At 40.6% G+C, this 18,986-nt stretch overlaps 2 protein-coding genes across 7 annotated transcripts; both read right to left on the bottom strand.

Annotated features, from left to right (window-relative positions):
- Positions 1–1,417: 1,417 nt before the first annotated feature.
- fbxo6.2 (F-box protein 6, tandem duplicate 2) lies at positions 1,418–7,244 on the bottom strand. Of its 6 annotated transcripts, none has more exons than XM_073938549.1 (7): positions 6,888–7,244; positions 6,624–6,770; positions 6,240–6,501; positions 4,426–4,540; positions 4,061–4,156; positions 1,741–1,876; positions 1,418–1,662 (listed from the first exon to the last, which is right to left on the bottom strand). In XM_073938549.1, exons 3-7 carry the CDS (start codon positions 6,487–6,489, stop codon positions 1,516–1,518), a joined length of 744 nt encoding a protein of 247 aa, XP_073794650.1. In that variant the 5' UTR covers positions 6,490–6,501; positions 6,624–6,770; positions 6,888–7,244; the 3' UTR covers positions 1,418–1,515.
- A 1,611-nt stretch (positions 7,245–8,855) lies between these two features.
- Positions 8,856–16,293, bottom strand: LOC110438317 (uncharacterized). The gene is made up of 3 exons (XM_073938751.1): positions 16,211–16,293; positions 9,337–15,819; positions 8,856–8,945 (listed from the first exon to the last, which is right to left on the bottom strand). The coding sequence occupies exon 2, from the start codon at positions 15,587–15,589 to the stop codon at positions 9,521–9,523; it is 6,069 nt and encodes a 2,022-aa protein (XP_073794852.1). The 5' UTR covers positions 15,590–15,819; positions 16,211–16,293; the 3' UTR covers positions 8,856–8,945; positions 9,337–9,520.
- Between the last annotated feature and the right edge of the window lie 2,693 nt (positions 16,294–18,986).

Below are 18,986 nucleotides of genomic sequence, written 5' to 3'. Positions count from 1 at the left end.
TCTCAGATGAGCGGACTGCTGGAAGAGGATGGGCTGGGGTTTTTCTTGCTTTTATTATTTATTATTATAATTATTTTATTATTTATTACATTTTCTTAGTTTTCATTTCAAATAAAAATAAAGTTATATTTACCCCACACTGGCTATTCTACTTGTTGCTCTTTACATAGGCCCATCTATCCATCTACATTGTGATTGAGCACTGGTAATCCAGATTTAGTGATCCTGAAAAGTTCCTATCCAGATCAGATTGATTCAATCCAATGTTGCTTTGAAAAACTGGCTCAAAAAGTAAGCTGGATTACCTGATCACGGATCCCAAAAACAGGATTACTAAATCCGGATCAGTTTTATCCGGATTAAACCTTTTGAAAAACCGGGCCCAGGAAATGACAGATTTAATAGTGGATTTTACAAGATGTTTATTACACAGTTATCTCCTTTTTAGTTGCCACGTTTAAAGAATCCATTGCTTGTGGGGAACTACCTGCAACTCTTAAACAAGGTCTTAAAGCAATAATCCCTGAACCCAATAAGGATACATGTTATATTGATAATTGGAGACCGATGACTGTTCTGAATAACGATGCAAAACTTTTTGCTAGTTTTTACAAAAAGATTGAAAAAGGGTCTGGAGGAGATAATTGAGGAAGAGCAATCAGGTTTTATGACTGAAAGACATATCAGTAATAATAGGTTAATTTTAGATATGACTAACTCACTCCTCCAAAACACCCCAAAGTGGCTCAATAGTATTTAAATCTGGTGACTCAGCAGGCCATAAAAGATGTTCAACTTCACGTTCATGTTCAAGAAACCACTCTTTCACCAGTCTTGCTGTGTATATTGGTGCATAATCATCCTGACACATGGCACTCCCCTCAGGATATAACGTTTGAAACATTGGGTGCACATGGTCCTCCAGAATGCTTTAGTAATCCTTGGCAGTGACGCATCCATTTGGCACAAGTATATAACTCCCTTGGATATGGGAAAGACAGTGAACGTGGACTCATCGGAAAACCATCATAAATGTGCCAGCGAGACGCACACCAACTATGTGTACTCGTTTAAACTCTGATATGTCTGTTGTGTACATTCATTGTACAGAACAGTTTGTATACTTTTTCAGAAATAATGTAAACTGCATTCTTAATATTAAGAATATTAAGACACATAAATATCCTTATTTTGAGAATAATGCGATCAAAATTAGACAGTAGCGATCACTGTAGGACAAATACAGAAAATTCAAGGAAATTTAAAAATTACAACCAAAATTATGAAAAAAAGAGAGTATAATGTGTACAGGCCTTTGTTTTGAATGACTTCAGCAGCACGTCTGAGTTACAGGACATCATTGTGTCTCACCGCAGTTTGTGACTGGGTTTCATAGTCATAACGCTTTAGCCAAGTATTTTCTAGGGATGTTTAATAAGGTTAAGATCAGGACTCACAGGAAAATACATTTGCATCATCTGAAATGTTATATCACATTTTGGAATAAAACATTCACTATATTTCTGCAGCTGGGCAGATCTCCACACTACTGTTAGTGATTCTTATTCCATAATTGCCTGCCCAAAAACGAGTGTCCTTCCCTCCATGAGTGAAACGGATAAACCGAACACCAGGTCCATAATTCTTGAAGACATGAGTCGTCTGAAATTGAGCAGAAGCAAACACTGTGACAATGATGGTTTAATTATATGGGTACAACTGTCATTATTATCTACTCACTTGACACCACGGCTCTTTGTTTGGCCATTCAAAGACAACTACCTCTGGCTGAAAGTCACTGATTTGTTTCATTTGGTCATCTAGCAACTCTACATTGATGTTATACTCAGAACCACAGTCTTGACATGGTGCATACCTGCAGATAACACATCACACCAAATGTATCTGATTTATAATAGAAAGTGCATTTTAGATTAAAGATCAATAATTTTTTTCATCATACAACATCAGAAAATGTTTTTAAATTCAACATAGGCTGCGCAACACAAAAAACCCTCTTAAAAAAAGTTACACAGAAAAATGACAGGTTTCGATAATGTAAAAAAACGATATAATAATATTTAAAGGAACATTATGTCATGTTTGCCACTAGAGGGCAACAAACAAACACATAGTTTGATGAAGCATTTTTTTTTTTTATTGAACAACAAATATACAATTTAAACATGACATCCAAAAAATACAAAAGTAACTAATAACATAAATTAAAATAAATTACATAAATTAAACAAATAAAACAGACAATTCAACATAGAGGTCTTTACAATGACAATATTTTAACTTAACCAATTAACAGCAAGAGTACTAATCAATTAACTTAAGCTCCTTTGCCACAATAATTGTATTTATACATTTTTCGCTCTTAATATATTGGAGCGATTCTATATACAAATGAAAGTCTGCAATAGCAACCTTTAAACAAGGTTTAGAGTTATTTAACCAGCATTTATGAATATGAAATTTACCGAACAAAATTAAAAGATTCAATAAAAATTCCACAGATAAATTGTTTGAAACAAAATAAAAAATAACGTCTTTGGGGGTCAAATTGCAACTAAAACCTGATTTTTTTTTGACATACAATGATAGATCTTCCCAGATTGTTTTTGAATATTCACAGTCATAAAAAAGATGAATCAACGTCTCTGGGTGATGTAAACAGAATGAACAGTTTCCATTCGTCTGCGTAAATTTAGTTAATGTTTGATTACATAGTTTGATGAAGCATGACTGAGTGTGAATTCATGGGAGTTTACATCATCATTGCATCTTACAGCAATCCTGCATAAGTCAAAGATATGTTAAATCATTTAAGCCTTATTATCATGGTAGTATGAACCCAACTCTGGCTCATAGTGAAAACATACTGCTATGTACATTTCTGGAGAGTGCCAAATACTTCCCAGGAGCTACGTTTTATAGCAGTTTTTATTTTCGCGAATCCACCAGAGGCCTTCCCTAAACCCAACCAATAGTGTTTTCAAAAGCATAGATTGACCTGCCCACCCACTTCCCTAAAACCACCCGTCAGTTTTAAAAAGCAACCCAGAAAACAAAAGTCCTCGCCTGATTTATACAATGTTTCAGATGTCACCACATCCTCACCCTGTTATTTATGTGCTTATTTTATTTTTTGGATTCTGTTTTCATTTTACGTGTTTTCTGAAACCATTCTTCACCAGACTCGAACCTCGTCGGACAAACTGATAACAGCTGGAAAGCCGTCCATATGGAACTAAGCAGTCAGCTGTTAAGCGCAAAAAGGAACAGCGATATACCACTCTGTAATGTTTATTTTTAAAAAGACCCAATGCAGCTAAAAGTACTTCAGGCTACATAATTCGTGACCTCCAGAAATGTATACAGGGCTACATTTTCAGGATGAGCCTATGTTGCATGAACCAGATTAGGGGCAGCACTGAAGCTGAGTGGTTAGCACTGTTACCTCACAGCTGGTTCGAGTCACGGCTGAGCCAGTCAGCATTTCTATGCGGAGTTTGAATGTTCTCCCCATGTTCACATGAGTTTCCATGGGGAGTGCTCTGGCTTACCCCACAGCCCAAAGATATGGTGAATTGGATTAACAAAATTGGCCCTAGTGTGTAAGTGTGTGAATGTGAGTGTATGGGTGTTTCCCAGGACTGGGTTGTGGCTGGAAGGGTATCCGCCACGTAAAACATAAGGGACGAAGCTAAAGGAAAATAAATGAATGAATGAAGCAAAGTAAAGCTGAAAGCCATCAAAGAGAAACAAGAGCACTGAATTAATTGCTGATCAGAGTCTGGTCTCACAAGTCACAACTGCTAATTTCTCTAGATTTGAACATTCTACAAAGCATTTAGAATAATGAAAGTACATAAATCACCAAAATATATAACACTGTTAAAGTAGTTTTTAGATATTTTAACAAAACATGTCTGATATACTGCTGTTATTAATATGATTATTATTATCGTGGCAATAACTTAAAACATAAAACCTGAATACGAACATAATGTCACTTCATCATATCACATTGCACATGACCCGCAACACTCACCAGTCTGATATTTTGATGTGAGGTTGCAGTTGATCCATGAAAGCAGCATTGTAGCCTTCTTTTTCCAAATCAATCAGCTGTTGCTTCAAACATAACCTGAGGGAAAGAATGGCGATTATGGGTTATTCATTTGCTTCATGATAGATACAGTAATACTAATTAAATACACCAATTTAAAGAAAATCCATGAATTAGATGAGTTTAACATTAAAATCTCAAACCAAACATACACAAAATCTGTCATTTTGAAACATTTTGTGTGAAAATATTTGTTTGAAAATATTTTGTGTGTCTTCCATATATAACACTTCTCCTGTGAGGGCTGTGATCAAAACTTTCTGGATGGATTTAAAATATCAACATACCAACAAGATGTTGTGAAACATTTGGTGACTGTGTTGTCTGGAAATGGTTTTCTATTATTTTCTATTTCCCAGCCATTACCTCCATTCTCTAAAATCTCCCATCCTTGAAATTCATCTAAAAACATCAGAGAAAAGATACTGGTGTAAGTATTTTACGTTTTGCCAGTTTAGTGGCTAATTCGTACGAATTCATACGAGTTCAGTCGTACGAAATGGTACGATTTTAAAAAGGAGGCGTGGCACCTAACCCCACCCCTAACCCCAACCGTCATTGGGGGATAAGCAAATCGTACTAAATGGTACGACTTAGATCGTACGAATTCATACGAATTAGCCACTAAATGAAAAAGTTACGAATTGCCATGAGATTGTGTTGGGTCGTTCTGCAGGCTCAATAAACAAATACCAATTGGTCATAAATCCAGAAAATGATTACTATAACAAGACGTAATATCATACTAGCCCAGTTCTGTCAATAGTGCACTGGTTCTATTAAACATGTAGTTTTAAATTAATATATAATTTAATTTATTAAATTTAATTTATTCATTCAATCTTTAATTTCTATAGTGCTTTTACAATGTAGATTGTGTGAAAGCAGTTTAACACAGATGAAGAAAAGAGAATAAAGACATTATTATCAAATTATGGAACATTCCAGCAAGTCAGGCAGGTAGGAGAGCAATGAAAAAGGCTTGTAGTTTTAGATAAATTAACTCAGAATAATTTAAATCTCTAAATGATTGATCTCCTTGGTATTTGAGGAAGTTCTATCATATTACAGCCCTTCATTGCATTCTTATAACTCTGTCCAGCTTATTGTGTTGACATCGATTTGGTGCTGAAATTTTAAAAATGTAACTATGTTTTTATATGGCCATTGTGTTAAGATATATCCATTGTGTGCAAATATATATTTGTCATTCAATGAACATGGCTTTTAAATACTTCTGTGTTCATCTACTGTACCTGTCTACATATGTAAACAGCTAACGGTTTACAACATTTTTCAAAAATGTTCAACTGACTAAATAAAGTCAAGTGGATAATGAGAAAATGGTCACAGAGTTGTCCTTTTTGTCAGCTATCCATTTAACCTTTCATTCTCTAAAGCCACAAGTTCATGGCACAGGCACTATAAAAACATCCTGTACATTTCAAAACTCAAAAAACTTCTCATTAGCCAATCTGCAAAACGGAGATGTTGTCACTTTATTTGAATTTGAATTTATTTAACAGGCACATACACAAAAACTACATTAACCTCAAAGAGGAAAGATGCATTGTGCCAGGTTGTAGTAGGATTACCATTTTCCACCTGCAGTCCCTGGACAGGTAAAAATTAAAACAATAATAATCAATCAATTAATTAAAAAGTCTGTTTAAAACATACAGGCATAATCACATGTAAACTAAAACACTGACAAATCAAAAACATCTCACTCAGTGTGTACAAATTTGATTTGACAAAAACCACCTCTTAGTCAGGCGTGAAAACATTATATAATTTGTACATGTGATTATTTTTGTTGGGAGAAAATTCCATAGATTTGTGGCTTTTTAAATAAAGGAAGATTGACCAGAGGAGGTTTTACGTCTAGAGAGGGACAACATTTCCATTACTATCTCTTGCATTGCCTTGCTTTTGATTCCAATCTATGGAAAGAGTGGATTAACTTTATTTTAAATTAAGTTCCAGATCACATCTGTAAGAACATGGTCCATGTTCACCTAATTTTCCCACAGATTCACTTACAAAGCTCAATTTGACAGAATTGTCAGAATAAAATTTCAGTGACACTGATGAGACTCACCATCAGCTGCTGGATTCTTGATCAGGTTACGTCGTTTCTTAGTTATAAAGTAAAACTGACACCAGTTCTTTGGGGGTCTGGAAGCATCACAGGGCTGAATCCCCTCTCTCCGACAGCGCTCTCTCCAGTGTGCAGCACTGTCCACCAGCTCTTTCCACTCAGGACACACCAGACGACACACTCGCACCACCTGATGAGCGGGCAGGTTCAGCAAGATCTCCTCAACCACAGCTAGAGGAACAGCTGGCATCACACCTGAGAACTGAAAAAAAAGAGAAAGATTAATATTCAGCAATAATCCTTTTAGAAAATGCAACTATGGAAATCGAAATCACTAGATGCAGTTGTAAGTTGTGTTGCATGCAATGTTTTTAATGCGCACACCTAACACCACCCTGCCTTTCGCAATGACGTCATCGTGTCTGAAAGTGCATCTCTGAAACAGTGTCAACTTATATATCCAAGTCTGCATTCAGATACAAGCAGGAATTTGATTGCTGGGTTTTAATTGTTGAGTAGGTTCCATCCTGACTATTTTGATATGGCGATGTAAAGCATGAGGCAAGTCGAATAAGGTTTATGCTTTATTCATAATTAAAACATAGGCTATTTAGTAGCTTATATGCTAATAATAATTCATCCACTTACTACGTCTGATCTATGTCCAAACTCCTTTGACGCAGAATCAAAATGCCTGCTCTCGGACTTACTCATTTGTTTTCATTAGGGCTGGTAGACAAATACTGAAACACAAACAATAATAAGCTCGGTAACTACTTTCGCATTAGATCAATGTAGCACTTCTAATCGACTCTTTTACTGTGTATGTGCTTATTTCCGGTTTAGATCGCCCAAGTAAACACAAATAACAGGCTCCAGGACATCTAAATCCGCTGAATCATAACATGATTATCATCTCCAAATCGAAAGTAGCTACTATCTTATAATGCGCCAAAGCCCCGCCACAACTGAGTAAGGGGAAGCTGCAGGCCCGGAGACCCAACTGCACGCTCAGACCAACGAGCACAGATCTGCACTTCCAGACCAGACACTGCCCTCTGCTGTTGGGTTGGGTGAAGCGGCAGGTACGGAGACCCAACTGCACACCAGCACTTTCTTGTAAGTAGCAACATCAGAAACGCCAGTAAGGTTATTGATTATTAAAGCGATTCCTGAAAATTACCAAGTTTTATGACATAAATCAATGTTGTGTAAAATATTACACTAACAAACAATTAATTCAGTGTTTGATTTGATCAAAATTAGTGTCAAAAGAGCATTATTTTATGATATTTAAAGCTTGCTATTATTTTATGTATTATTGTACTATTCTGGGACAATTTTCTAGCAGTGTTTTCTGGCAAAATAAAAAAAAAACTTTAAAGTAAAAATGTTAAAATAAAATGTAGGCTATAATATATAGCACAATTATTATTTGTAACCTATTTTAGTGCTGTATAGGTCAACAGTACATATTACTGTATTATCTATCTAAAAGTGCTACAAAAGACAATAACAGTGTATCAATTATTTATAAGTTCTGTAATGATTACAAACACGTTTTTTTGGAAATTAAAATATCAGTTAATCTGCATAGAATTTACAATATGAGCTCTCTTAGGTGAGATCAATAATAATTTGCTTGTGGTGTGTATGTTTTCCCCAGATTGATATTACATTTAAAAAGTGGGTCTCTGCCAACAATAATACAATGTACCAAAGACTTCAGATATTTCCAGTTTTTTTGCTCTAATGAAAAATCTCCCCAATAAGAATATAACGCATTTATGTTATTTTCTACGTAAAAAATAATTATTACTCCAATGATTATTTTTCACAATTTTTCTATGCATTGTTTACAACTTGACTTGTAGGACCTCATGAAAAAGTACAAAAAATAAAGTTTGTTGTGAGAAAACTACTTAGAGTAATATATAATTATTAATTTATAATTGTATGTGTATGAAATTTATTGTATATGAAGATAATATTCATTCCCTCAACTCAATACGAAACAGTGATAAATCCTTAATAGTAAAAAACAACAACAAATGTCTGAAAATATTGAAGTAACTGAACAATATCTATTTACAAATAAAAATACAACAGAATTAATGCATTAAATCAAAAATGTAGTATGTTTAATATTTCATATAATAATCTATTCAATCATAGCCTAATATTTTATAGTAAAAATTAGTTTAAATTACAATTTAGAAGCAGCTGAAATCAGCTTAGTCGATCTTTTAAGTGAAGTTTTTAAACTAATTTCGAGAGGAGCACGTGATATAATTGACAGCAGCTGGCCACCTATCTACACTCATTAGTTAGCCAATCAGATCTATCCTAACCCACTATAAGTAGCCTAGCTAGACATTACTCCCTTATCTTCGTTTTCCGAAGAAACAAACGACAGGTCCGCTCTAGCTCCTCCAAAAGTTACTCACGGACAAAACGGATCCTCCACATCTCCTACTATTCTTCAACTACAATACCACACCACCTTTAATACCATCGTCAGTGTAGTAAACCTTACAACATGTAAATTTTCCACTGGTTGAGGCGGCCAAATATGGACCAGATTCCGGTCAGAGAATCAGGAGGGCAGGAGAAGTGTTGACGTTTGAAATATTTATTTTCTTCAACATAATCATCAGATTGCTCAATTATAGGTAATGGTAGTGAGAAATGAAAAGATGTAATGGTCTACAAAGGAAAACAAATAAAGAAGTAATTACAAACTAGTATTGACTATGAATTGTCATTAACATTGACTGAAACAATACACTGCAACAATAACATTCATCATAAATGTCCATATTAAACTCAAACATAATAACAGTAATGTCTGTTAGGAATGTGACAGTCTAATTAGCAACAAGTCTAAGAAATGTCCGTTCATATAAGCAAACACGCTGATCGGCCGTCCATAACGGCTATTTATAGCTCTGGCTTAATGGGGATGACTCAGCAGAATTATCGCGACAATCGCGGCCGCAAATAACCGCTATAGCGGAACATTATAGGCGATATAGACCTCAAAATAGTATCAGCATGCATGTTACATAAGTATTAGATGTTTCAGATTAAAACTTACTTGTATAAGATGAACGCATTACAGAAAACAACATCAGCAGGAGCTAGCAATGATGGAGAACATAACAGCAGGTCCCATAAACTAAACGTCCCCCCTAGAAACATGCAACAAACTTTAGTTCCTAGTCCATCAAGCAGGCTTTCTGACACAGCCGCCCCCAATTATCTGACGAGATAATTGAACATTAAGAAAGTCTGTCAGGGGTGCTCGTGTCATTGTCCTCAAGAGGAGGAAGTGGGATCAGTCGCACGACTGGACGGGTGTATGTTTTGTCCTTAACCTTGATTCTGACCACTCGAATGCGGCCATCAGCTCCAGGTAAAGCCTCTGTTACAGTTCCAACAGGCCAATGGGAACGTGGAAGCTGTGGATCTACCACAAGTACAACTTGTCCTACTGCCAGTTCCTTCCCATCAGTTGTCCACTTTTGACGGCCTTGCATGCTTGGTAGGTATTGACGGATAAAGGTAGTCCAGAAACAATCTGCTAGCACCTGACTATGTCTCCACCTTCGTCTTCCAAGCAGGTTACTAGAATCATACAAGACCTGGGGTAACGAGGCATCTCGGCGACCCATGAGCAGTAGGTTAGGAGTCACAGGGTCTACATCCGCGATATCTGAAGATACGTATCCGAGTGGTTTGGAGTTTAGAATGTTTTCCACTTCCACCAGAAGGGTTTGCAGAACTGGTTCTGGCACTGACTGCTCTCTGAGGATTACTTGGAGTGCTGTCTTAACTGATTTTATCTCACGCTCCCAAGTCCCTCCGAAGTGAGGAGCGTTTGGGGGGTTATGGCGAAAACTGATTTTCTGCTCTGCCAACTGTTCCTGTAGCTTTGGTGACATGGCCTCAAAGGATTCACGTAACTCCCGATCACCTCCGATAAAGTTGGTGCCATTATCGCACAATAGCTCCATAGGTTTGCCTCGTCGGGCTATAAAACGGCGCAGGGAAAGAAGGAAAGCATCACTGTCCATATGCTCCAACAGATCCAGATGTACACAGCGTGTTGTTAGACATTTGTAAATGATCCCCCATCTTTTCTCCTGCCGGCGTCCAATCTTGACTGCATATGGTCCAAAGCAGTCCACACCCGTAGAATAAAAAGGTGGCTTATACAGATTTAATCTACAGGGGGGGAGATCTGCCATTCGTGGAGTTTGAGGTTTGGCTCGCCATATCTGACAATCTTGACAGGTATGCTGATGCTTACGAACTGCTTGTCGACCTCGAAGGATCCAATACTGGCGGCGCAATTCTGCCAGAACCCTCTCTGAGCCAGGGTGAAGGAGTTGTTGGTCCGTTTCTTTGATCAACAATTTTGTAATATGATGGCTAGGGTCTAATATGATTGGGTGTATGGCCTCCAAGTTGAGATCAGTGGCACGTCGTAGTCGCCCTCCCACTCTAATGAGACCAGTAGCATCATCATATTCTGGAGCAAGTGAGCCTAAGCGACTGTTTGGTAAGACAGCATGTCCAGCCTTTAGATGTTGAACTTCCATCGGGAAAGAGTCCATCTGAGCCTGTGCCAGAAGTAACTTTTCTGCTTCAATATACTCGGAAGCCTTTATAGGGGAGTCTGTGTCGGCAGCCGCCCCATGTAGGGATTTACTAGTGGCTTTAACGAGCTCTTGCCATGTGTGAAAGTTGCCTGGAACTGGTAGAGAAACACTGGGTACTGAAGCAGTTCCGATAAAGGCTGATTTCTTCAGCTCATTGCAATCAGGTTCAGCTTTAGTTTGGGGCATTGATGGCCATTGATCAGGTGACTGGATCAGGAAGGCTGGACCTGAGCTCCATTGATGGGGGCCTGCTATCTCTGTCAGGGTAAGGCCTCGTGTGATGTGGTCAGCAGGGTTGTGATTTGACTCAACATACTTCCACTCAGCCATCTCTGTTAAAGTCTGTATTTCTGCCACCCGTGTCCCTACAAACACTTTGTAGTGGCAGGATTCGGATGTTAACCAATACAACACTGTTGTAGAATCAGACCAGAAAGTGACCTTGTGGATTGGTAGCGTCAACTCAGTTTGGATTACTTTCCCCAATTGGGCCCCAGTAAGGGCAGCACATAACTCCAAACGTGGTACAGATAGGCATTTGCGAGGCGCGACTCTAGACCTGGCCGAGACAAAGGTAATATGGATTTGTCCTTGCTCATCGGTGGTGCGTAGATAGGCCACTGAACCATAGGCTCTTTCCGATGCATCACTGAAGACATGAAGCTCTCGTATAGCCGATGGGTTGTCAGCAGCGGCTGGGGTATATGCCCGAGGGAAATGTATCTCGGTAAGTGTAGGGAGTTCCTCTACCCAGGAAAGCCAAGTATCTCTCAAATGTGATGGCTCTATGGGGTCATCCCAACCAAGGTTGTGCTTCCAGAGGTCCTGGATGATAACCTTGGCTCTAGTAGTGAATGGTGTAATGAACCCTAACGGGTCGTACTGACTCGCCAAAGTTTTATACATGTTCCTCAGGGTAGGTTCAACATTCTCCACAGAACGCAAGTTGTACCCCAAGGTGTCATTGATACAATCCCACCGCAACCCAAGAGTTGGCTCCTGAAGATCAGTGCTGCTTTGTGCTAACCAGCGCTCGCTACTTGCGGACCTGGCATCTGAAGGTAGGTGTTCAGTTACGGATGGTACATTGCATGCCCACTGTCTAATTTCAAAGCCACCTTCAGAAAGGAGCTGGCGTAATCCATCTACTATCACTTTAGCCTCACTCGCCGATGGTACACTATGAAGGCAGTTGTCAACATAAAAGGAATGTTCCACAATATCCACCAATTCAGTTTTACCTTCTTTGTGCTCTTGGACGTGGTGTTGGAGGGCATGAATGGCACAACAGGGACTGCACGTTGTGCCAAATGGAAGCACCTGCCATTCATATATTTCAGGTTCTGCTTCTCTGCACATTCCTCTCCAGAGGAAACGTAGTACAGATTTGTCTCCTGGCAACAAGCGGACCTGGTGGAACATCCCTTTGATGTCCCCACTGATAGCAACTGTGTGCTGGCGGAATCTCAGGAGGACACCTAATAAGGATGGTCCCAACGTGGGCCCCGGCAGCAGCTGATCATTCAAAGACTGTCCATGGTGTTGGAAAGAGCAGTTGAAGACAATTCTGTCTTTACCATTATGGTGCACCATGTGGTGCGGAATGAACCAGGACTCTTCACTTTGGTTTGCTTCCTCTGCCGTTATTTTTGCCACATAACCAGCTGACTCCAATTTAGAAATCTCACTGCAGTAGATTTTGGCCCTATCAGGATCCCTTTCAAGGGTACGCTCAGTACGACGTAAACTTGGGAGAACAGCTGGTTTATCTGCTTGGAGTAAGGTTCGAGGGGTCCGTCTCAGTAATGGTGTAGCATATCGTCGTACACAGTCCACAGTCACTCTGACGGTTGCATTCTGCAGCAAAGTGTAAGCCTCCTTGTCCTGTTTGGACCTGGTAACCATCTTGGTGTTGTATGGGAGTGTGTCCACCTGCCAGAGTCTCTCCACATGTTGAAACAGGTTATCACAGGTGGGAACTGACATAATATGAAGACACTGCTGACTTCCTCTTGAGGGCTGCATCGGGCTCATTGGGCCTTGGAGAGACCATCCAAGTTGTGTACGAACAGCAATGGGTCCCCCTGGTGGGCCCTTGCATACAGGCTGAACTGGTGTCAGGAGATGCGGCATGTCGGACCCAATGAGGAGCAGTGGTCTCACTTTATCCATGGGAGGCAGTGGCAAATCTTTTAGGTGTCTATAAGCCCTTTGCAGAGCAGCCACTGGGTAATGGTGTTCCGCTAGACACAGACCTGGGGCAGTGAATGCGTTGTGTATCGCAAACTTCTTTGAGGGATTGGATACAGATGACACCTCAAAAGACACAGATGATCCTGTAAGTTCAGTGTGACACTGGTGAATGGTCTGCAGCGAGAGCAGTTCAGGGGTACCAGATAATTTAAGCTGTTGCACAACTGGCTGCAGCACTAAAGTTCTCTCTGATCCATCATCGAGAACGGCATGGGTTTCCATAGTTTTTCGACCACTGTGTAGCAGGACTTTAACAACTTTCAGCATGACCTTAGGGGAACGGTTGGGTCGATCCAGATAAATTCTTGTAGGTGGCAAACTGACCATGAGAACAGCTCTAGAAGTGTCTTGAACTGAATCATGTAGAACTGTAAGATGTAACTCTTTGCAGACACTGCATAGGCGCTTAAGGTTGCAGACCCCCACGTCATGAGTTCGACCACACCTCCAGCAGCGCTTTCCTTCTCTTATCCAAGTGGTAACTTGAGCTGTAGTTAGTTTCTTAAACTGTTCACATGCATTCAGGTAATGGTCTCGGCTATCACAATGGGGACAATATGGCCTGGGCTTAACCTTTGTGCTAGATCTCTGTGCTGCAGTATCAGGACGGTTTATGCTCCTCTCACTGGTCAACAAGACAGGTGTGAATCGCTCCTTTGGTCGGGAATATGTTGTGGGTTTACCTTGAGGCTTGGCTAGGTCACTCGGGAACAAAGCTGCAGCTCGGTTGGAAATTCGCTTCGCCTGGGACTTAATCTCTAACCAGGTGGCCAGATCGGGGAGTGTATAGGTTCTGTCTGTGCCTGTCTGGAGGATACCCCGGCTTAGACAGTACTCAACGAAGCTGTCACGATAGGCAGGTGGTAACTTGCTGAGTAGTCGATCCACATGAGAGCCACACATTAACTCGTACCCATTTTGACCTTCAAGGGTCCTCAACATGCCTACTAATGACTGTACTGATAATGCGAAGCTGTCAAAGGCATTAGCATCACCCAGTCTAAGTGGTGGGCTATTCATGATGGCACCCAGCTCTGACTGTACGAGTTGTCTTGGCTGCCCGTACTTGTCCTGAAGTGCTTGTAGTGCAGCTGAGTATGGATGTGAATGATACATATAAGCTTTCGCTAGCTGCTGTGCGCTGGGTAGCTTCAAATGACTTAACAGTACATGATATTTATACTGCTCACTAAGATAGCTGTGATTACTTAGCAAATTATCTAGGGCCAGTTTTAACAAGGCAAAGTCACTTTCATTACCACTCTCAAATACTGGTAGCTTGGGTTGTGGTATGCCATAAGCTGAGGCAAACAGTAGCTCTGTACCAGGGTATGTGTGGGGAAGAGGCATGAATGAATGTGGCTGAGCAGATCTGACATTAGGTGGCGTAGCTGAGGCCTGCTGGCTGGTGATTGGAGGTTGCTGCTGATATGCGTGTGTGCTCACTGGAGGGATGAATGACTGCTGCATCACATATGGATTCATATTCATTATCAGTGGGGCAGTGTTAGACTGCTTTGGTACAGATGGCCCTCTTCTACTTGTAGACTGGCCAATAGTGGACATAACTGTCGCTACAGAGAAAGGCTGATGTGTCACATGTGGAACTGATGTCACTGTGTTTAATGGCATAGCTTTAAGGGCAGTCTCAGATACTGTAACGACTGATGATGAGACTGCTTGTAATAACGGGAATGTTGAAGGAGAGGAAACACTCACTGTGGTGGTAGGTAATGTTAGCGCCAGTGGTCTAAGTGACAGCTGTGAAATGTCATCACATGATGTGACTGTTGGTAGCGGAGGTGGAAGCTGAGAAGAGGCTGTAGACTGTGGACTCCTGGATGCATTAGTCTGATCAGGTTGAGGTGGCGGCGATGGGCTGTCTGGTGAGCCTGAAGGCCTGGGAGTGTTTGAACCAGAGTTTGTAATAAGCATTGAAGATACAAGTTTGGCTACCTCAAGCTCAGTCTCTGCCTGTTGTAGTTTCCGCTGTCTCTCTAGATGCTTGGACAAAGCTTCCTTAGCTGCAAGAGCCTCCTCCTGAATACGCTGAGCTTCCTTTGCTTGTGTCTGCAGGCGCTGATATTCCACGTCAGCTAGTGAGTCCTCCTGTACCTGCTGCTGTAGACTATCAAACTGTCTCTGCTTAATCTTCTCCTCCAAAACAGCTGTCTGGACACTAGAGAGTTCTGGTGGGAGATAAACACCAGTGGAGGTAACAGAACGTCTACTCGTCCTAGAATGAGAGCTGATACCACTGCGGGACGTTTTCCTCGAGCTGCTTCTAGAATGACTGGGACAGGTTGTAGAAGCTTTTGGGGGAGGGTCCTGTAAAGGTTGGTAATCAACTTCATAATCATCCAGGTGAGGTGGCAGATGTGTCCTGCGGTGGGGTCTGTCCATTTTCTCAGTGTCACTTCCTGTTTGGTCCATACTGGTTTTATATTGCTCTCAATCCGGCTCGAAGGACCATAATAATGTAGTAAACCTTACAACATGTAAATTTTCCACTGGTTGAGGCGGCCAAATATGGACCAGATTCCGGTCAGAGAATCAGGAGGGCAGGAGAAGTGTTGACGTTTGAAATATTTATTTTCTTCAACATAATCATCAGATTGCTCAATTATAGGTAATGGTAGTGAGAAATGAAAAGATGTAATGGTCTACAAAGGAAAACAAATAAAGAAGTAATTACAAACTAGTATTGACTATGAATTGTCATTAACATTGACTGAAACAATACACTGCAACAATAACATTCATCATAAATGTCCATATTAAACTCAAACATAATAACAGTAATGTCTGTTAGGAATGTGACAGTCTAATTAGCAACAAGTCTAAGAAATGTCCGTTCATATAAGCAAACACGCTGATCGGCCGTCCATAACGGCTATTTATAGCTCTGGCTTAATGGGGATGACTCAGCAGAATTATCGCGGCAATCGCGGCCGCAAATAACCGCTATAGCGGAACATTATAGGCGATATAGACCTCAAAATAGTATCAGCATGCATGTTACATAAGTATTAGATGTTTCAGATTAAAACTTACTTGTATAAGATGAACGCATTACAGAAAACAACATCAGCAGGAGCTAGCAATGATGGAGAACATAACAGCAGGTCCCATAAACTAAACGTCCCCCCTAGAAACATGCAACGAACTTTAGTTCCTAGTCCATCAAGCAGGCTTTCTGACAGTCAGCAACTACAAAAAATGACAAAAACAACAACAACAGCGACGGCGGCTGAGATCACAACAGCATCAGCGCAGCTACATACAAGAAAGAAAGCTCCGGGCTCCCTGAAACACCAGCCCCGTCTTAACAACAACCAGCCCAGCATGAAAGTCAGCTCGAGACCGAGGCTCCAACGAGAGGCCGTAGGCCTATCCACTCCAGCCAGATCACAATGCAATCCCCAGCTCCGCTACGTACCTTCTCCAGCATCATCATGTGTCACTCATATCCAACAACGACTGTCACTGAACTCCTCCAAACTCCTAGACGCCGGGACCATAATTCAAAGCCGCTGCATTAAACCCAAAACACTTGCGAATCTACGTCTTCACCGCCACCCCCAGGACATAACACGCTCCTGCCACACCCCCTATCCTAAACAGACATTAAACCCGCAATCTCTCCGCCTCCCCGGAGAATCAAGGAAAGGATAAAAAGCAATATTGGATTTGGACATATTGCAGCAATCATAATTCTAAACACGGATAAAACCTATCTCCCGGACAATAAAGCAACTCTTGGGAATCCCACCTCACCTCTTCCATCCTGCAGCTCCCGATTCCAGTGCACACTCCAGTCCTCCTCTTTCAGCGATCCTTACCACCTACGCACCCCGCCCCTCTACCTTGCGTATCATTGCTTTTTCCCCCTCTCATTTTTACAAGCTCGCAGCTACTGCTGATTATTTTCTATTATAAAATAGAAATTACTTGTCGACTTTTGTCAATATGTTTATGCTTTTACTGAATTACGTTTGTAACTGACCTAATTTCTGAATTTCTCATTCCAGGTTTCGTCTACTGAAGCACAGCCGATCTCGGCGCTCCCTTCCCACAACCTCACTAGCCGTCCACCAACACTACACCAGAAATCACAGAGCAATTCCCTGTTAAGCACATCCATACCAGCCCTACTGAAATGGACATTAGAACGTTTCTAAAAACGTCTAACAACGGCTCTTTCATCTCCTCATAATTCTGCCTTTTTCAGCTTTAACAGCATGATTCTACCTGATGAATATGCTTAAATTATCACGTTATAAACCAAGCAATCTCTCTAATCTAGACGGCTGCAGCGCTCGGTTGCAATCAACATTACACCCGCCACCCGATTTCTGGCAATCGGAGGTCACAATTACATTTCGTAGTCCGTTTAACATTCGGATGCAAAAGTAGCCCACACATTTATGCTTAAAAACGATCCGCTGGATTTCGCCAATAACTACGGTGTTTGCACGTAATTCACCTACAAGTTCCCGTTTCTCTCTCCCTAATATCCCCCAGCTAAACTAGTGACCGGTTTTCTAATATTTGCATTCTCATTGCGGAAGAACCTCCGGCTTAAGCACTTCTATAGAATTCTTAAGCATTAATTTGGAGTGATAGAATTTCAAGCATTAATAAGCTACTTGAATAAATCGACAATCAGTCCCCTTTTATATTCTGGAAGAAAAATATCACGCTAAGCATAAACTGCTCTCCATCTAGAACATCAAACACACATGCGCATTATCCCGCAGGGATGCCTTTTCGTCACTCACCTATTTCATCTCGCAGCAGCAATCTCCGGAATAGAAGAGAAATGATCTAAATCCGATCTTGGCCGTAACAACTGTGCCTGAAGGGCGTCGCGCACCAGAGGCGCCGACGGCGCGGTGACGCGACGCACTTACGACAGAGAATAGTAGATTAATGCACACCAGACTCACGCATTCATACTTTATCAAATAAACTAATCAATTATACAAATAGCGCTCCGCGGCGCGGCAGAATACGAAGTGTCATGAATTGTGGCTGGGCACTACGGACAGCCGCATTGACTTCCTTATTATTTATTTCCTTCCTGTGAAAGTCAATGGTTACAGGTTTTCAGCTTTCTTCAAAATGTTGTCTTTAGCGTTTAACACGGGAGTCACTAACCTCTGAAACTAAGAGCTACTTTCGGGCACCGATTAACGTGGAGGGCTACCAGTTGGATAAACACTTCTCAAATAACAAATTGCTCAATTTACTTATAATTATAATTTAAGTTTTTGGTTATTTTTTAATAATGAATAATATTCATCCAGGTGTAGTCACTGATCATGTTATGATTCTCTCAAAGTTACCAACAATGATTTAACAGGGTAGGAAATACCCCGTAATTAATATATCAACGTGCAACACTATTTTATTTATCTTTGCAAATATTTACATTTTTAAATGATTACTTCTATATTAGAGAAAGCTTACTTGTAAGTGGTGTTATGGTGAGCTATTTTAGAACAGGCCTGTGAGCAACACACGAGAGCCTCGTGAGCTATCTGGTGCCCATCGGTACCATATTTGGTGACTCCTGGTTTAACAGAAATGAAATTCATAAAGGTTCGTAACCATCAGGTAGCGCTTAAAGCATGCGACCTGCTTATGCTTCCTTCCTTAAGCGCTGGAATAGAAGCCATTCATTTATTAGCTATCCAATTTCATCCTCAGTATATCCTTTTTACACAGATGCTGCCCCCTTCGTGGGTATATTATCGGGGCCGCCAATGCGCTTCTAACGGGCAATATAGTCAATACATTCTGAAAAAAAAAAAAATAATAATAAAAT

This window comes from Danio rerio, chromosome 23, assembly GCF_049306965.1.
Source record: "Danio rerio strain Tuebingen ecotype United States chromosome 23, GRCz12tu, whole genome shotgun sequence".
Taxonomy (NCBI): domain Eukaryota; kingdom Metazoa; phylum Chordata; class Actinopteri; order Cypriniformes; family Danionidae; genus Danio; species Danio rerio.
Note: the sequence above shows the minus strand (reverse complement) of the source record. Positions and strands in the feature narration are given on the sequence as shown.

Bases quoted from the DNA above. Each gene is read 5' to 3' on its own strand.
- LOC110438317 (XM_073938751.1), bottom strand. From the start codon at position 15,589: ATGGACCAAACAGGAAGTGACACTGAGAAAATGGACAGACCCCACCGC.
- fbxo6.2 (XM_073938546.1), bottom strand. From the start codon at position 6,953: ATGAGTAAGTCCGAGAGCAGGCATTTTGATTCTGCGTCAAAGGAGTTT. The intron at 6,502-6,633 runs GTGGTGTTAGGT...CTTTTTTTTCAG, and splicing joins ACGTCATTGCGAAAGGCAGG to TTCTCAGGTGTGATGCCAGC. The intron at 4,541-6,239 runs GTGAGTCTCATC...TGATGTTTTTAG, and splicing joins CAAGAATCCAGCAGCTGATG to ATGAATTTCAAGGATGGGAG.